At 40.9% G+C, this 16983-nt stretch overlaps 1 protein-coding gene across 1 annotated transcript in view; it reads right to left on the bottom strand.

Moving 5' to 3' along the window:
• Positions 1 to 16983, bottom strand: part of cacna1g (calcium voltage-gated channel subunit alpha1 G) — a 164683-nt gene that overhangs the window by 131562 nt on the left and 16138 nt on the right. Inside the window, exon 2 of the mRNA XM_088000841.1 lies at positions 14380 to 14513. Coding sequence (XP_087856967.1) covers positions 14380 to 14513 — 134 coding nt within the window. The remainder of the gene's footprint in view (positions 1 to 14379; positions 14514 to 16983) is intronic.

Below are 16983 nucleotides of genomic sequence, written 5' to 3'. Positions count from 1 at the left end.
AGGCACTCACTGCAATTCTTATTTTAAACAGAGGATGTCACTGCAGATAATATCAGTCTGAATTCAACAAGAAGTAGAAGAAGAATCTATATAGGAAGTACATTCCTAATAGAAAACCCCAACTAAAAGTTTTTTTTTTTTTTTTAACTAACATTTTGCCATGTATATTTTCACTGCAATTGATTGGGACAATACAGCGAACACACAATGCACATATCAGACAAAAGATTACGACTACCTATCATACATATCCCATTTCATTGGGGACCCCATCCGGTCCATCCTGCCCCATTCACAACAAACACAGATGCACTGAGTGTTTTTTGACACATTCCTGTTGGAATCACTGTTATATTTGCAACAGTAGCTCCTTTGTTGGATTGAGACACAAAGGCCATCAACTGCTCACCATGTGCGTCAATCTGCCATTTGCTGCTTGGGATCCTGTCATCACTCTTCGTTCTTTTGTACAACTTTTATAGATACCGGCATGTGTCGACCGGGAACACCAAAACAAGAGCTGGGATTTCGTCGACCCTCTGACCATGTCGTCCAGCATAAAAAATGTGCGCTCCTGTCAAATACTTTCTAATTTTTACAATCACTCATAATCTTTGAGAACGCACGTTTGATTTACAGCCTAGCGTATCTCAACCACTAACCGCTGCCATGACAAAACAAATTATTTTCATCCCCACCATCAGTGGTCAAAGTGTTCCCCCTAATCAGTTTATGGCGTTGGGCACCGTTCAGTAGTCCCTAAGTGACAGGCAACATTATCCTAATACTAATAGGAAATACACTGAGAGCCACAGACAAGCTACAAATCCCCAAGGGCAATATTACAGAAATATTAAGGTAATTCCTCATCAGACACAGTTGCATAAACTTAAAAGTGGATGATGAATGATGTCTGTCGTAAAATAGTCTTTGCGAAAACACACGCTTGGCTTGATGAGAGCCAGATGATGTTTGGTGTGCCGAGACGAGTCTGACCCACCCACCCCAAACCAGAAGGGAGGAACAGCTGAGGAGAAATGGAGTGTATCGAAGTAACCGGAAAGACAACAGGGAAATCGTGCATTCATTTTTTATATTTTTTTTTATCCCAATTTTAAGTAGAAGCTGGATTTGATTAGGTTATTTTAAGGACGGGCAACGCATGCTGACACAGACAGTGAGAGGTCAGGGAAGACAGGAAAGGCCCGGCATCGTAGAGAGTCTACGTGAGGAGAATCTAAAACGCTGTTATGCCAAGGAAGGGTGACAAGGACAAAAGATGGTTTTTTGTTGTTGTTTTTTTTAAGTTTACACCCCCAAATAATATGCAGATGCATTTGTTTTATGGTGAGATCCAGAGAAGGGCAAACTTGCTGAAGAATGTAATGAGAACGAGGGATGAACAAAGGTACACAAGCACACACCTCTGTAAGACGCCTCATCTGACCCATTTTATGGACAAAATGTGTTTTTCCACCACAACATCACAAGTAGCATACCCGCTTTGGAAAGTTTACACACATCAGCATCAATGAGCATCATGTTCATTTTTTGCCACTTAAAGCTGATGAACAGGTTTTTTTTCTAGAGCCAAATGACTGTGTTGAACAACTTGAAAAAATTCTAAGAATTGAGAACAAGTTGCATTGTAGGCTTTCTCTGGTCAAAACTTTACACGCAGGCATCAATATACATGCATATGTCAAAGGCAGCCATTTTCTTAACCCTGCGTGCGAGGACTGAGGCAAACGTAGAGGACTACGGCAAATGATACAAGTTTTACGTGTGAGGGGTCAATTGGACCCCATTTCTACATACAAGGGTTAAAAATCGGAGTTTTCTCTTGTACGATGAGGATGGACTATCTTTCCATAAGAATACATTTTTTATAATACCCTGGACTTAAAAAAAAAAAAAAAGATTATGAAACTTAAGAAGCTAGCCGAGGGTTTACATTTAAAAACAAAAACGCATAAAGTGGGTTTTGCATCCCACATCATTCTCTTTTTGGATGAGTTCTCTTTCCTGTTCTGGTATGGCCCCACCATCTTTATTCCTGTATCATCTGGCTCCACTTAAGGATGACCAATGCTGCCCTCTTCTGGATGGATGAGCTATAAGCAGACATCATTAGCTATTTAATTTGATCTACCTTTAATCTAATAAACCACTAGCTAACAATGAATCAGAAGTTGATTCACTGTTATATTAAAGAAACTTGTCACACTAGGAGTGGCATATATCTAGTTCTGCAGCAACTCCATCAAAACCAAAGGCAACTAAAGCTTGGAATTAGCCATGTAAGCCTATGGAAACATTAAACCCTCGACATAATGGGACTCAGATACACCTAAAATAGAAAAGCATGCAAGGCAGCTTGGGAATGCGGGAATGTTAAACTCAGCTTGTCCTCACCTAACCCTTTATCTGTCTACCTCTTGGCCCGTGTCTGAAGGTCTTTCCATCCGCTGGCCCACTCCGTCATCTGTCTTCTTCCAAGCTTCTTCCACTGTGATAACGTTAAGCAGGCTTCATTCCCATATATGACAGACAGGAAAACAGGAGCGGATAGGTGTAGTTGTGTCCAACAGCTGACTGTGTTGAATCCAAACACAGACACCACTGCACTCTCTTCTTTTTTTTTCCCTCTGTCTTGTATTTTCATCTGAATGCATCATTTAAATAAACAAAAAGCCTGAGATGCAATTAGGCTGTTTTTCTCTTCAATTATGCTGCAAAAATGTCATCTTGTTCTCATTAGCTCTTGGTGGCTTAAGAGCAGCCTGGAAGGAGTTAATGAAGATCATGCAAGACTGAAAAGGAGAGGAGAGATTAATGGAGTTGTAATACGAAGGTCACTCTGCATGAGTGTGACAGCTAGCTAATAGAACAATATCAACTGTCATTTATCACCATTTATTTATTTCACTATTTATTTCCAAAGATGCACTTGCGGAAACATGAAACATGCATCGCTTTGGTAGGAAAGCCAACGCCTTGGAAGGAAACAGCATTCCGTTTAAAAATGTTTTATTATTCTGCCTAAAACCAACATTTGCATACAAAAGGCCAACGCCCTGGAACGAATGCAGCCAGTCATGTAATATTTAAGCACTTGCAGGAGTGAAAACACTTGGACTATTTCCACTTTCAGGACTGAGTTTCTGATGGAATCACATCCTGCTGTTTCAGGAAATGAACGTAGTTTTACGCCGTCGTCGCCGCCGACACACTTCCTACGTATCCCGGAATAACTAGTAATTCGTCTTGTCCTGCGTTGCTTTAGTCGCATGCCATTTCCTTTCTGTTCGCCTCCACGTCGGTGACGGGCGTCCTGCCACAGCGACCGTCCCACAGCAGACGGGTTGTCAGTGACGGACAGCCCCCATGCAGGTGTTTGTGTGTGAGGGGACGGGGTTTGGATTCTGTTATTTGAGAAGTATCTGTGCTTTTATGTGAGCAGTACAGAGGCAAGAACAATACTTCCCCCTGTTGGCTCGCGGATTAACATGAGCTTACTGTAATTTTTGGTAATAATGATTGGAGTGGAGGTCTCGGTACGCTGAGTTTCTGAGACATGTCTTAGAGCTATTTTAATGGGGAAACAAAAAAAAAAACTCATCACATTGTAAATTGTCATTGAGTTTGTGGGGAGCAGCTATAACTGCACACTGTTGGGACTTCTGAAGATAACTGCATGTACATCAAATTTTTTTGTCATTATGTTTTATTCTTGATGGCCAAATCAAAGATTAACACATACATTTGGCTCCAAAAAATAAATATGTGCCATGATTACAAATTAGTAGTTTCTCTGTAAAACAGTGACTTTTCATGATGTGGGACAAATATTTATACACAGCCTGACATACATGATCAAAATGTAGTTTACATTTTCACAAGCTCATTTATGTGCCATTAAGTAATTACTTGCCTGCTCTGCGAGTGCATGACGCGGCCGACACGGCTATGCCAAGAAGGAGGCATTGATACAATGACTGAGAGAACTGCTGGTCGACTATTTGGAAGATTAACAAATAAATAATGATAATAATAAATAGATGACAAGTGTCCTCTAGCAATAGCAATTTTCAGCAGCAGGACCACCTAATAATTCCAGCACATCATCACGTTGCGGCACAACACCGATATGTCTGGATGCTCTGGGTCTAAAGACGTGGTGCAGATTATGTTTGCTGCACGTTCCACAAATTGTGCTGGAAATGGATGTTTCTGACCGGGAGAGATAAGTTCAGCCGGACTGTTGGCAATATTTATGCAGTAAAACCAAAACAAAACAAAAAAAAACTGCATAATTAAACTTTAATACCACGCAGTGTTATATAACAAACAAAAATGAATATTAATACCCCCCAAAGAGCAGACGAATGAAACGATACTGAAGATAAAACACAGGCTTGTATGAAACATTCGTCTTTTGCTCAAGGAATTTAGCTCCAGTCAGTGTCTTCATGGTTTCACAGACCCGACACCTGAACAGACTCGCTCAAATCTCCTCAGTGCCCGTCTTCCATGCATTACTGTGGGTTGATGAGGAAAATTGGCCTCACCAAAATCTTCACCACCTTCATCTTATGACTGTGTTTGTCAGAGGTTCACTCTGAGTTGGAGCTCTCCATGGACGGAGCGACCGTTCCTTAAGCGCCATGTCAATCTGCAGTTCATAAACTGACACACGTTGTTGGTCATTTTAACCATCACTGTTACTTTTGCACTTTTGTAGCAAATGTTTTTAGATAAGAAAAGTATCCCATCACTATAAAGAGTATTTTGTACATCCGTGCATCAATCCGTAACATCTACAGGGATGCGTTATGCCAGCCAATGACAAAATAGTTTTCAACAATCTACTCATAGCAGCCTGGTGAAATCCAGACGCTTGTACGTCCAGACAGTCTGGATTCTCGGCTATTGAGAAACGATTGCTTCCTGGAGGCGCGCACTCTCGCTGGAAGATTTAAATTTGACCCAATCACTGACATTTGTCCGTGACGTACGTAATGCTGCAGTTCGATGCCATGAAGCTTACAGGAAATTACCTGTGCTGTAGACAACCATCCTTCACTGCGAACTGAGGCGGCTGGTAAGTCAACATTTGGAACGGCTTCTTTCGGCTTCGTTAACTTCCTCCATTGCCATTGTTGCAGTGCAGAAAATCAACGTCATTGTTCAACCTCTCCTTCTGTTCACTGATTGGCCTGATAGAAATCCTACCAGAGGAGAAAGCCCAAACGGAGCAGTGAAGGGAGATGAGAGTCGAGTGGAGCTGCGTACGAAGGCAACGGCGAACTCATAGCCATAGCCATAGTGTGCCATTCCACACCCAACTTTAGTGGGGATGAAATGGAGCTCAGACAGATTCCTTTCTTTCTCCACCTCATACAGCATCACAAAGTTACCCTCATCTGTTATTTTAGACCCACCAGAATTCCCATAGTGCCCAAAGAAAGCGTAATTGAATTTCAGCTGCTTGGGCTGAAGGCATTCAGGAAAGCAGTCTGCTCTCACTGCTCCGTTATTAGATTTAGAACTGCAGCTACTGTCTCACACTTAATTACAAAACATCCCATCGCTGCCTCCCTGGAATCATAATCCATGACCAGCGAGGTGACCCCACTGCTAGTGGGGGATAATCACAGTGATGCCGGAGGAGGACCCAGGGGGATGAGGAGACCTCGGCCAGGAGCATTCAGCAGCCCGAGTCAAAGTACGTGAAAAAGGAAGAGACAGTTTGTGTGGCAGCCATCACTGTTCCTGGTTTTAATGCCCTTTCCTCTCCTCTAATTTCAATGTGGCTGAATTTTTTTCTGCTTTCCACTTCAGTTTGTGAAACTGAAGATAATTTAAGATTAAAGGGTAACACTTTATGTGAAGGGGGGTGAATAAGACTGACATAACACCTGTCATGAACATGAATAAGCCTTCATGAATATTTATGACTGTTGTCATAAAACGTCATTCGGTAAATTATGACACTTTTAATACAAAGTTGACATTATTCATTACTGATATAAATTTGTTATAAAAGAATTAATGTTTGCACTTTAAAAATGAGGTAACTTTATGTTATTAAAGGTAAAGTTTAAACAGTAATGATTTCTTGGTTCATGTCAAGTTGTCATAACAAAGACATTTTGAATAATGTCAACTTCATATGAAAAGTGTCATAATTTACCGAATGACGCTTTATGACAACAGTCATAAATATTCATGAAGGCTTATTCATGTTCATGACAGGTGTTATGTCATGTTTATGAAAGTGTCATGACAGTCTTATTCAACCCCCTTCAAATAAAGTGTTAACCATTAAAGCAACACGTATGGAGTTGAGATTTGGGGGTTGGTATACGCTGCAGCTTGGCATCCAGCCCCGAGACGATGGAGAAGTGCCAACAGCCAGCAGCTGTATCCTGGCTAATTAGTTGTCGCTGTTCATTGTTTGACCCGCAAACCACCGGACCTGCACTTATGGCAATTTGTGGATAGAGGGCAAACGGCCTGCTCTTTACCAACAGACAGTATTTACAATCCCTTTAGCTAATTAATGTGCTGAAAAATATGAAGATTTAAGCATAGTGTTAGGTTCTTTTTGGGAAGTAGAACAAAATCAATGCGTATCTACAGATTAAGTTATTCTTTTGTTGATTTGGGATCTGCACACTTTATTAATCTAGTGTTAGTATATTAATCTGTATACTAATAAGTATACAGATCTGTGTGCTAATAAGCATATTAGCACACAGATAACTAATATCTGTATTAGTTATCTACATATATTAGTTATATGTAGATAACTAATATCTACATACATATGTGCTATATAGACTGACTGTATAGCACAGTGGGTAAGACACCAGTCTACCACCCGGGAGACCGGGGTTCGAATCCGGGCTGGGGCAAGTTACAACAGTGCAATTGAGCTATGCAGTGTGGGTCCTTAGGCAAGACCCTTGGAGCTATATAGCCTACCTCATACCATGAGAGACATTGATATGCATAACATGCCGGCTCAGACGTCGCCCGGCCAAACAAGGTCTGCGTCAGGTGCTGGGGAACCAGAGCACCTTGATGAAAAATGGGCTACTGGAACAAGACGGAAATGGGCGAGAGACGAAAACATGGATCTGTTGGAATGCTACTACTCAAGTAACCCTAGTCAGTTACATGCAAAGACTGAGGGTGGAATGGTTACTTCGACACTTTGAAACGGCAACTGCTATCACAACTTGAGATTGACGAGATACAACACAAATGCTACGGCAAGAGGGAGGAACCCGGATGTAAGGTTAACTACAACTCCCCACCCCGAGACTGGGTATGCAGCCCCAGTAACGAACTATCAAAGCTGAACGAGAGTTGTATGGCCAAGGAGATGCTCTGTCCCCAGAGGGAACAATAGCAGACAATACCAGACAATGCCGGAATAATTAGCTGGCCAATGGAAGAGATACGGACGTTAAGACTGTGGATAAGGATTGCAGAGAATAACTAAAACTAAAATTATTTTCTTTTAATTGTGAGAATAAAGTCAAACTAATAATATGAGTAGAAGATATTACCAACATTATTGTTCACATTATTTGCTCTATTTGTAAAACCGATACAAAGTATAACTTTATAAGATGCTCAACATTCATAATTTAAATTTTGTGTTATCAAGTTATCATAAAATTACTACTTCATTCTACTAATATTATTCAAGTAACATGAGTTTGGTCTCTTATTCTTTCGACTTTGTTGTCATGTAACTTTATTCCAATAGAGACTTTATTCTCATGTCATATCTTTTTGCTCATATTATTACAACTTTATTCTCTCCAAATTATGACATTTGTACAACGTTACTCTGATGTTACTAATGACTTTGCTCATTATTTCGCCGTGCTGTTCTACAACCTTATTCTTGTCATATGAATACAACTTTTTTTCTCACAATATTTTTTGTAATATGACTTCATTTAATGTTTTTTTTTTTTTTCTGAGTCTTCACTACATTTTGATTTGAAGACTTATTTTTCCTATTCAGTCACTTGTAGCTGAGACTTGAGATAAGAGACAAACAGAATACGTAGCTTTATAGTAGCTGACCAATTCACGCTCAGGTTCTTTTCATTCCCGGTTTCTTCATCATGTCTTTAATTAAAGCCCAAACCTTCAACCTGCAGCTCATGAAACATGTCGACACAGATGTTGGTGGAGTATGTCGGGCTAATGGCTGAGTGCCAGTCACCCTGTCTGGCTGTGCGCAGCAGGTCCGCCTCTGTTCTGCACTCCGTTGTGATCAAAACACCGTCACCGAGTGGGACGCCTCGCTCAACCCGAATTTACTGGACCAACATCATATTTAGCTTAGATTTCATTTCTTATTCTCCTTCTACAGTCAGAAGTGAAGAACCACGTCATCCAGGCAAAATCACTTTACATCATAAAAACGTTGTTGTTCTAATAATAATAATAAACTTTTTGTTATAGCAAAACAAATGTTAAGATTTATAAGTTATGACATGATGCAGTTCTGGTTTCCCTTTCGCCTTTCGTGGCAGCTCTTTGCCGCCGCCGTCGTCTCCCATCAGGTATTCTTATCCATATTTCCTTTTTGTCACATTGTTTTCCTCACTCTCAACTTCTTGCGCCTCCCGCAGCTCTTTGTCTCCCCTCTCAGCTGTCGTCCGCCGTCCCTTCTGCTGCTCTCTCCGCCGTCACGCTCTCACTTTCCTCTGCTGTCTCCCACATGCGCTGGAGATGATCCAAAGTGCCATCAATAAATCAACAGGAGAAGAAAGGAGACGACGCTGAGGATTCAGGCTCCTCTTCTGGGATCCTTTCAGCTCCTCGAGTGTGGCTCAATCAAAGGTCTGAAATGCAATATGTCAGGCTAAAGACTTTTTAAATCAAGAAGGTGCCACTCACTTTAAAGTACGGCATGAAAAAGTCAAGAGTTATACAAATGTCTGGCGACAATGAGAGGAAAAATGTTTAGAGGGAACTACGGAATCGCGGGTTCGGCAACAAAACACTGAGTTTTGCAGAGTTAGCCAATAACTACAAGAAGGGAAGCATATACAGGAGAGTTTTGGCCACTGTAGTTCCTGTAAACCACCACTACCTGGTGATGCAGAGGCTCGACTCGCCCCTCCACTTAGACAGAATGAATTGGTCGGCCATGGTGAAAAAAACTGTCTAAAACACCGACGTCTTCTCCCAAAACTAACCATGTTAGCAGAGATGTTTTGCTCCGTAGTCACGTTGAACGTTATTGTTCACATCAGGAAAATCTGCGAATGCGCACAATGCCGGAGGGCAAAAAGACGGTTGTTTTACGTGGCGTCCACAGCCACACCGCCGCAGTAGAACAATTCTGCTACTTAAATGAAACCTGGAGATGTAGGTGTTACTAACATAGTGCAGTGTGCAACAGCAAAGGAAAAAATAACGCAAAAAAAAACAAAGAATAACTCAAAACCAGGTGTATTCCTTTTGTCTTCCTCTCTGAGTCGGCTACGCTGCTCTACACAGACTGGTTTTACAGAATTATGTTCTCAGACTCGATGTTTATTTTGCCATCATTAAAAAGCGATTGTCTGAACACAACAGTGGTTGATTACCTAAACTAAAAACCTGCTCTACTGATGATCTGTCAGAGAGCCTAGCCTTTTTTATATATAATTTTATCTGAACTGAAGCATGCCGAATTCTGCAGCACATCTACATGTTAAGATCGTCAAAGTCAAGTTAGCATAGCTGACCTACTTCCTTTACTTCTTTCACCATTGATTTGTGTTTCTTTTTTTCTTAAAACTTTTTCCTGACTTGTGAAATCCGACACTCTTGGACCTCGTCATCTATCACAGTGTTGAAAATTAGTAGCAAAACATTTTCTGTCTTTATCTTTTATATATCACAAATACATTAAAGATTTGTGTTGACAACTTGACAGCTACAACCAACGGTGGTCATCGTCAGCAGGCAGGAATCTTGCGTGCATGACGTCACATCGCAGCGCGTCTAAGGAGGTAGGATTAAGGCATCATGCACAACTATGTGCAACAGAGAAAAACTTTTTTAAATGTTCATTCTGTAAGAAACTTATTACAGAATATGAAATAATTTTAATCTAGCTACAGTTAGCTTATGTAAAAAAAAGTTCTACTGACTAAGCTGTCAAGCCAATATTGGTATTTTTCATGCACCGTTTTGCTCAAATATCTGGCCAGATTAAATATTGAGGGAGTCGAATAAAGCAATTGACCTTTCTCTGCTTCTCTCCTGTTCTGTCTTGGCGTGTTAACCTTCTCCCCATCTCACTCCTTCATCGTCCTTTTGGTCTCTCATGGGGAGGAATAACAGCAACACAGAGAGATAAGGCTGAGTCTGATTGATGCATTATGAATAGGATAGCCTGTCTGCGACAGTAAGTGCTGCTGCGCTCTGCCACTAAGACTCCCTCAGCGATCGATTGGAGTCCCACCACACTAATCAATAGATAGGTACATAAATAAATAAAACCTTCTTCAGGTCCCTTAATCTGCAGGGAAGTCCTACGCTATCATTTTGTCTGCAAGTCGGTATTGTCAGAGTGTTTTTTTTACAGAAAGCTTTTAACCGCAGATTTGAGCAGATAAGCCGTCATTCTGGTGTTTAGCTGAAGTAGCAGGCAGGGATTTCAGTCTACAAATACAGAAAAGGGTCATAAATCGGTTATTTTGATATGATGTGGTTACATTGGAGCTCCTCCGACATATTCTAGTGTCGCAACCAAACTGTGGCCAACAGAAACTTTCTTTTGTAGAATTTGATCAATTTTCCAGACTTTCGGCTCAATTTAGTTTATCTATATAGTGCCAGTTCACAATAAATATCTTTCAGCTAGCGTTGATTAGATACAGTGAAGACTCATTAGCCGTGTTTCCATCATTGTTTCTTTTATGCACATTTTTGAGTGTCGCATTAGAAAAGGTTGATGGAAGTGGCTAAATTTAAATTGACTCGTGATTTTTTTTTTCCCCCCCCTCACTTGAGATGGTTTTTGGCTTTTCTGGATAGTTAATGCGCCGAATGGGGAGATGGAAACACAGGTGAACTCAATTTTTTTCTGAGATGCGGGTTCCACGCCACTTTTCAACTTCTACTTCTCAGTTGTCAAAGCTTTTTGTTCTAAAATGTTTTGATCATCTGGAACATTATTGTGTGAAAAAGACATAAAAACAGAAGAATCTGTCGGGGCGCAGATACTTTTTCAGGGCAGAGTAGATTTGTGGGGAAAACAAACTGATTTGTTGCATCAAAACAAAACGCGCTGCCTGTGGCGCATTTTTCCAGCTCGTTTAAATCATCCTCTCTTTAAATTCCTTCGATGACTGTGTGACATTTCCGCTTTTGACATTTCTCTCACTCTAAAACTTTCCTCTCGCAAAAAATGAAGCAACACGAACACCTTCCGTTCCTCTGGGAGCCGATTCTAAATCCCCTTAAAACCGGCGAAGCGTACCGGCGAAAAGCCTTCCGAGCAGTCAGTCCGAACGCGGTGTAGCATGAGGTCCGATTTTCATTTCGTCTCTTTTTTATTCTTTTCCTCCCTCCGTCTCACCTGCTCTGTGCGGCCGCCTCTCCATCAATCCCCCCCTGACAGCCAGGTGATTAGGAGGAGAGAGTTCAGGCCTGCTGAAAAAGCAGCTTAGCTGTAATTATCGTCTCGGAGAGAAACAAACAGTTCATCAGGGCCCATCTCCGGGGACTTAACAACTGTTGCCAGGATATATATCGAAGGCTCGACAACCAGCGGTTACCTTGGCTACCCTTGTCTCCATATGTGTGGGTTGGAGGGGGGGTTTGCTCTCCGTACAGATAAGATTCTTTTCAGGTTGTTCAGAAATAGCATAAGCCATGAAAACAAATTAAGATGTACACTCCGCCCGCACACGCTGATGCAAGCTGACACACACACACACACAGATGCCAGACCTGGGGAAACACGTTGCTCTCACCTGTTTTCTGTTAACGTACACTCTCTCAAACACACACACACACACACACACACAACCACGCACATATGTATGCATGAAACGGCGTCCAGCTCCAGCGATTTCAAGAAATTAACTGTCAAAATAACCAATCACAGTTAACATAAATGAACAAACAAAATCCGTTTGAAAGTCCTTTAGAAGAATTTTGCATGTTAACAGACTTCTGGACTCAAACAGTTCCAATTTAAACATGCCGTTCTTTGGGAACGACAACATCCCTCGCTCTGAAATCTAAGAAAAAAAACCAACAAAAAAACAAAAAGACACTCATCATAGCGGTGAATCTTGTTTTTCTTTTTTTAGTTTGGGCTTTAAAATGACTTATTTGAATTATTCAAACTTGAATCTGTAGGCGATATTCTCTAATGTAAAGTTGCCCGGTAACCATAACAAGAAATGACCCGTTCCCCGTTGCGCCTGTGTTCCGTGCTTTTTATATCCTTTGACAAATATCTGACCGCTCTTCTAGTCAGAATGTATTGAACTCATTTAAAGTGGTTGGATTTCTGGAAGAGATCTGGATTTTAAACATAATACAAAAATTTTAAGCGGAGGAAGACTGTATGCTTCCAGAAGCTTGTGGTTGGACTGATTTGACCACTTCCAAAGCGGTTTTGATCTGTTCAGTTGAACCACAACATTATGTCCAAATTTCAACCATTCAACTCTGGGATAAAAGGAGGGAGAAAAAAAAACCTCAAGAATAATTAAGTCTCAATCTTACACTAAAGTGAACACTGTTGGCACACCACTATCTGCATTATACAAACTGAAATGAAGAAAATACAGTTGATCAGTGGAAAAGTGACGATTTCAAAAAACAGTATTTGCTAAAAAATTTTTAGCAAATACCTAATTTCCAGCTCTGTCAAAATTGGTTAATTTTTCAAAACTGGAAATAGAAATGCTTTTTTTTTGCAGGACACAAGTTACGTGATCAGTAGGAACACATAACTTGTTCCTACTGATCAAGTAGGATGGATGTTCCTGCTGGCGGAAATAAAGAAAATGACAGGAAGTGGTAGGAGGAGGATGATGGCTCTGCATTTTTTTTAAATGACTAACCGTGTGCAAAACTTGCAAAAAGTTTTGGGGCTGCACCTACAATTTGGGTCTGAAACCAAAAACCAAGAATATAGGTCAGATATTGAGAGAAATATGCCAGGAGCTTTCTGATAGCTGTACAATGAGTCACTCAATTGGGTATTATGTACATATTCAAACCTAAATTTATATATTTGAATAAAAAAATAATCTTTTTTTTAATAATTTAACAATGAAAGATTGTGCAACGAAATTTGGGACCAATCCTCTAGTTAAAAATAATGTTAATGTCTCACAACTTGAAAATCTAGGTAATAAAACCATATCTTGATTAGAAAAGCAGCACAATGAATGCAAACTTGTGCAGTATATTCTTTTAAAATAATTTGCATAATATATAGTTATTCCATCCTAAGAAAATAACAAAATGGCTGCCATGCTTGTTTACTTTTTGATAACCCTAATTGATGCTTGCTGGATCTGAACAACTGAATCTAAGGTAACAATTCAAAGTCCACAATTAATACAGTCATATTCAATCAGAATACGCCTCAACGAGGCTCACTGGTCAGATTAAAAGTACCTTTTGAAAACCTTTAAGCATATTTTCCATTAAGTCCACATTTCTGTAATAAATGTGTTTCTGTATCGGTCAGATGTAATGTTCTTTTCATTAGCTAAAAGCAGAAAATCATCATAATTTACAGAAATAAAGGCTTGAAAATATCAGTCGGTGTGTAATTAAATCATTCCAGGTTGTTGAGTCACTGAAATCAGTTAACATTTCACTAATATTCCAATATATTGTTTATGGCTACTGTACAATGATGTGTGAGCTGAAAAAAAAAGACGACAACATGAAGATCCTCCGTTGTGTTTTGGTGAAGGACACTTGTGCACAGGAGGAAGCGTGTCCTGTTCCCACTGATGGACAACAGAAGCCGCAGCAGAAGGGTGGCATTAAAACCCAGCGGGGGATGTAGTGTGATGAAAATGTCAGACCTGAACCAGCAGGCTAGACTCTGCGACGTGTTTCATCAAGTCAGAGTGTGTGGAGTGCTGCGTCAGAGGTGTTACGCCCTGCATGTTCGTAGCTAAAGACTTTGTGTGCAAAGGTATGTCTTATGGATTCGGCATGCAAATCTACATCTTCAGCATGTCGAGCATGTCCCAAAGGTCAGTGGAGTGAATCGAGAGGCAGCCGAAAGAAAAATGTGAGTCTCTGTTGTGTTTACGGACACCTTGACGTTTGGCCAACTGAGAGTTCCCTCGTGTCACGGTGTAAACTCACCCAGCCAGAACGATGAAGAAGTCTAGGCGGTTCCACGTGTCTCCGAGGTAACACTTCTTGCCAAAAATCCCCAGGGCCACCATCTTGATCACCATCTCGATGGCAAAGAAGGCGAAGATGAAGTCATCGAAGTCCTGCCCGGACACACAGATAGAACAAACGGGTTAACGTCACATTTTGAACGTCACTGAACAGTGAAAATCTGTCGGAAGGCAAAACGTGAAGGACACGTCACCCAGCGCTCTACTATTGAAAGTCATAAATCTCATTTATAAAACTCTAATATGTTTGATTAGACTTTATAGTCTACTGAATACCTTCCTCTTGTCAAGATCAGGCCATAGAGGTAAAAGGTGCAGCAGGGAAACTCAGACTTCCTTTTCTTCCAATAACATTCAACGGCTAATTGAGGGAAATCCAAAGACATTCCTGGGCTATGAAGGGGAGAAAGCTCCTACACCAAAACTGTTTCAAGATCTATTTCCAGTGGGATGTGCGTAAAGGCCTGAGTTCAAACCCGGGCCTGGCGTTTTGGAATTAGCACTTAGACCCACATCGTGCCATCACTCATCAAGGAGATAAATGAATACATGTAACTTTTTCTCCACAGCGACAAAAACCACAGACTGTGGCCCCAATAACTCCATATAAACATTACAGGATTGCACTTAATATGTAACTGTCTGAATACAGCCGTGGTTGATTAGGTAATTTAAACATCTGTTCTACTGATGATCCGTCAGAGTTGGTGTGAGGGTCACCTTTTTTCCCCCCAACTGAACCAAAACACACAGGATTCCACAGCACATCTACATGCTAAGGTTGCAAAGTCAAGCTAGCATAGCTGACCTACTTCCATCTCCCTCATTATTTATTTTTTTTTTTTTACATAAACTTTTCCATGACCTGTGAAATGTGACACCTTTGGACCTTGTAGTCAAGATGTTGTGATGTTGACAATTAGCAGAAAAGCACCGCATCTCTTCTTAGGGATAGATCACTATACATTTAAGATTTGATGCGTTTTGTTGACATCTTGACAGCTAAACCTACAACCTGGCTAGCAGTTTTTTGCCCTCCAGCAGAGAACTGGAGGCCGGGATCTTGTGCACATTTCGTCATGTTGCAACGTGTCTCCAGGCAACCGAGTTCTGTAATTTGTTGGTGAAGACGGAAGGATTTAATACACTAGGGTCTGTTTTTTTATTGGCCTCTATCTAGTCTAGACATTTCTTAATGATAAACATCCTACTGAGAGCCTTTGACATCCTTGAGACAGTTTATGAATTCCTGCAGAGAAATCCATGTCTCTTGATCCTGTCATCAGGAGGTCAGACAATTGCGCGGGATGGGAAAAGGATAACAGCCTCCTTGTAGCAGCAGAGGATTAACATTTTGCTCGACGGCACTTAAACAAGCCTGCGTGATGTCCTCAAGTGATCGAATAAGGATTTCGTTATACCTTCCTTTATTAAATGGCACTCGAGAACAAATTACGGCGGCAAATGCAAAAAAGCAGCGTAACCCGGGGCAAAGCGCTGATCTTGTTAATCAGTATTCCTTCTCTTCATTTTGGCCCGTCTGGCTTCAGTTCTCCAAAAATCCTCATCAGGCCGAACCGAAGACAAAACAAGGGCAGAGAACTCGGACGGAAGGCGCAAATACTGCTTTCTTGAGATATGAAAATCGATGGGAAACAGCAAAAAGCAGAGGTGGAGGAATTTGGAATGAGTGCGGCGAGTAAGAGAGCTCAGAGTAAAAAACAAAAGCTAAAGGGAAAGAAAAAAAAAGAATCTGGAAGGAGATTAAGGCACAGGACACCCACTGATAGATGAGTCATCCTAACACGAACAGAGACGAGTATAAATATATCAGATCCTGTTAGCTTAAGAAAAAGCTAGCCTTCCACTGCTTTAAAGTTCACTGGAAGTAAAAAAAAAAAAAAGTTGTGGTTGATGCAGGAATGTGAAACTGTGACAGTGTGTTTACAGCTCAATAATCTCAGCCTGTCTCGGTTTCTCGAGCTTTCCCAGCATCCTTGAAAAAAAAAAAAAAAGATTTAAAACAGCAACACACGAGCCACTATTTCACAAACCGTCAGACCGTGAAGCAAACAGGTTCCCTCTGCGGTAGTGACCGTACATCACTGCGAGTGTTAATAAGTCGTTTTTGTTTTTTTGTTTTCAGACACCACTCATTAGCTCCGTCCAGGCGGAGGAGCCCTGCAGCGAACTGTTCAATGAAGCAAAACCACCAGAGGAAAGGGTCAGAGAAAAAAAAAGCAGAGTGGCTCCGTCTGATCTACGTTTCATCTGACTGGGAAACGGCTTGCACCGTCATCTGGGCAACACATAGTTTCTGGTGAGCTGCTCACTATCGTGTCACAGGAGGCTGTTATTTAGACCCTTCACATTGTGGTGTGATTGCTGCCAATAGGAAGCCTGAAGAGACAGGAATGGAACGCTAAGAGACTGGGTACGATATTTGCAAAATGTTTGCACATATCACAAAACAATTTCAATCTCTACGTCTTAATCTCAAACAGAAATGTCGCCTTGAAGAAATCTCAACATTTGCCTTGAAGATTTTTTTTAAGGCATCGCT

This window comes from Poecilia mexicana, unplaced genomic scaffold (genome assembly GCF_051168715.1).
Source record: "Poecilia mexicana isolate PSO_F unplaced genomic scaffold, ASM5116871v1 scaffold_19, whole genome shotgun sequence".
In the NCBI taxonomy this organism is placed as follows: Eukaryota; Metazoa; Chordata; class Actinopteri; order Cyprinodontiformes; family Poeciliidae; genus Poecilia; species Poecilia mexicana.
Note: the sequence above shows the minus strand (reverse complement) of the source record. Positions and strands in the feature narration are given on the sequence as shown.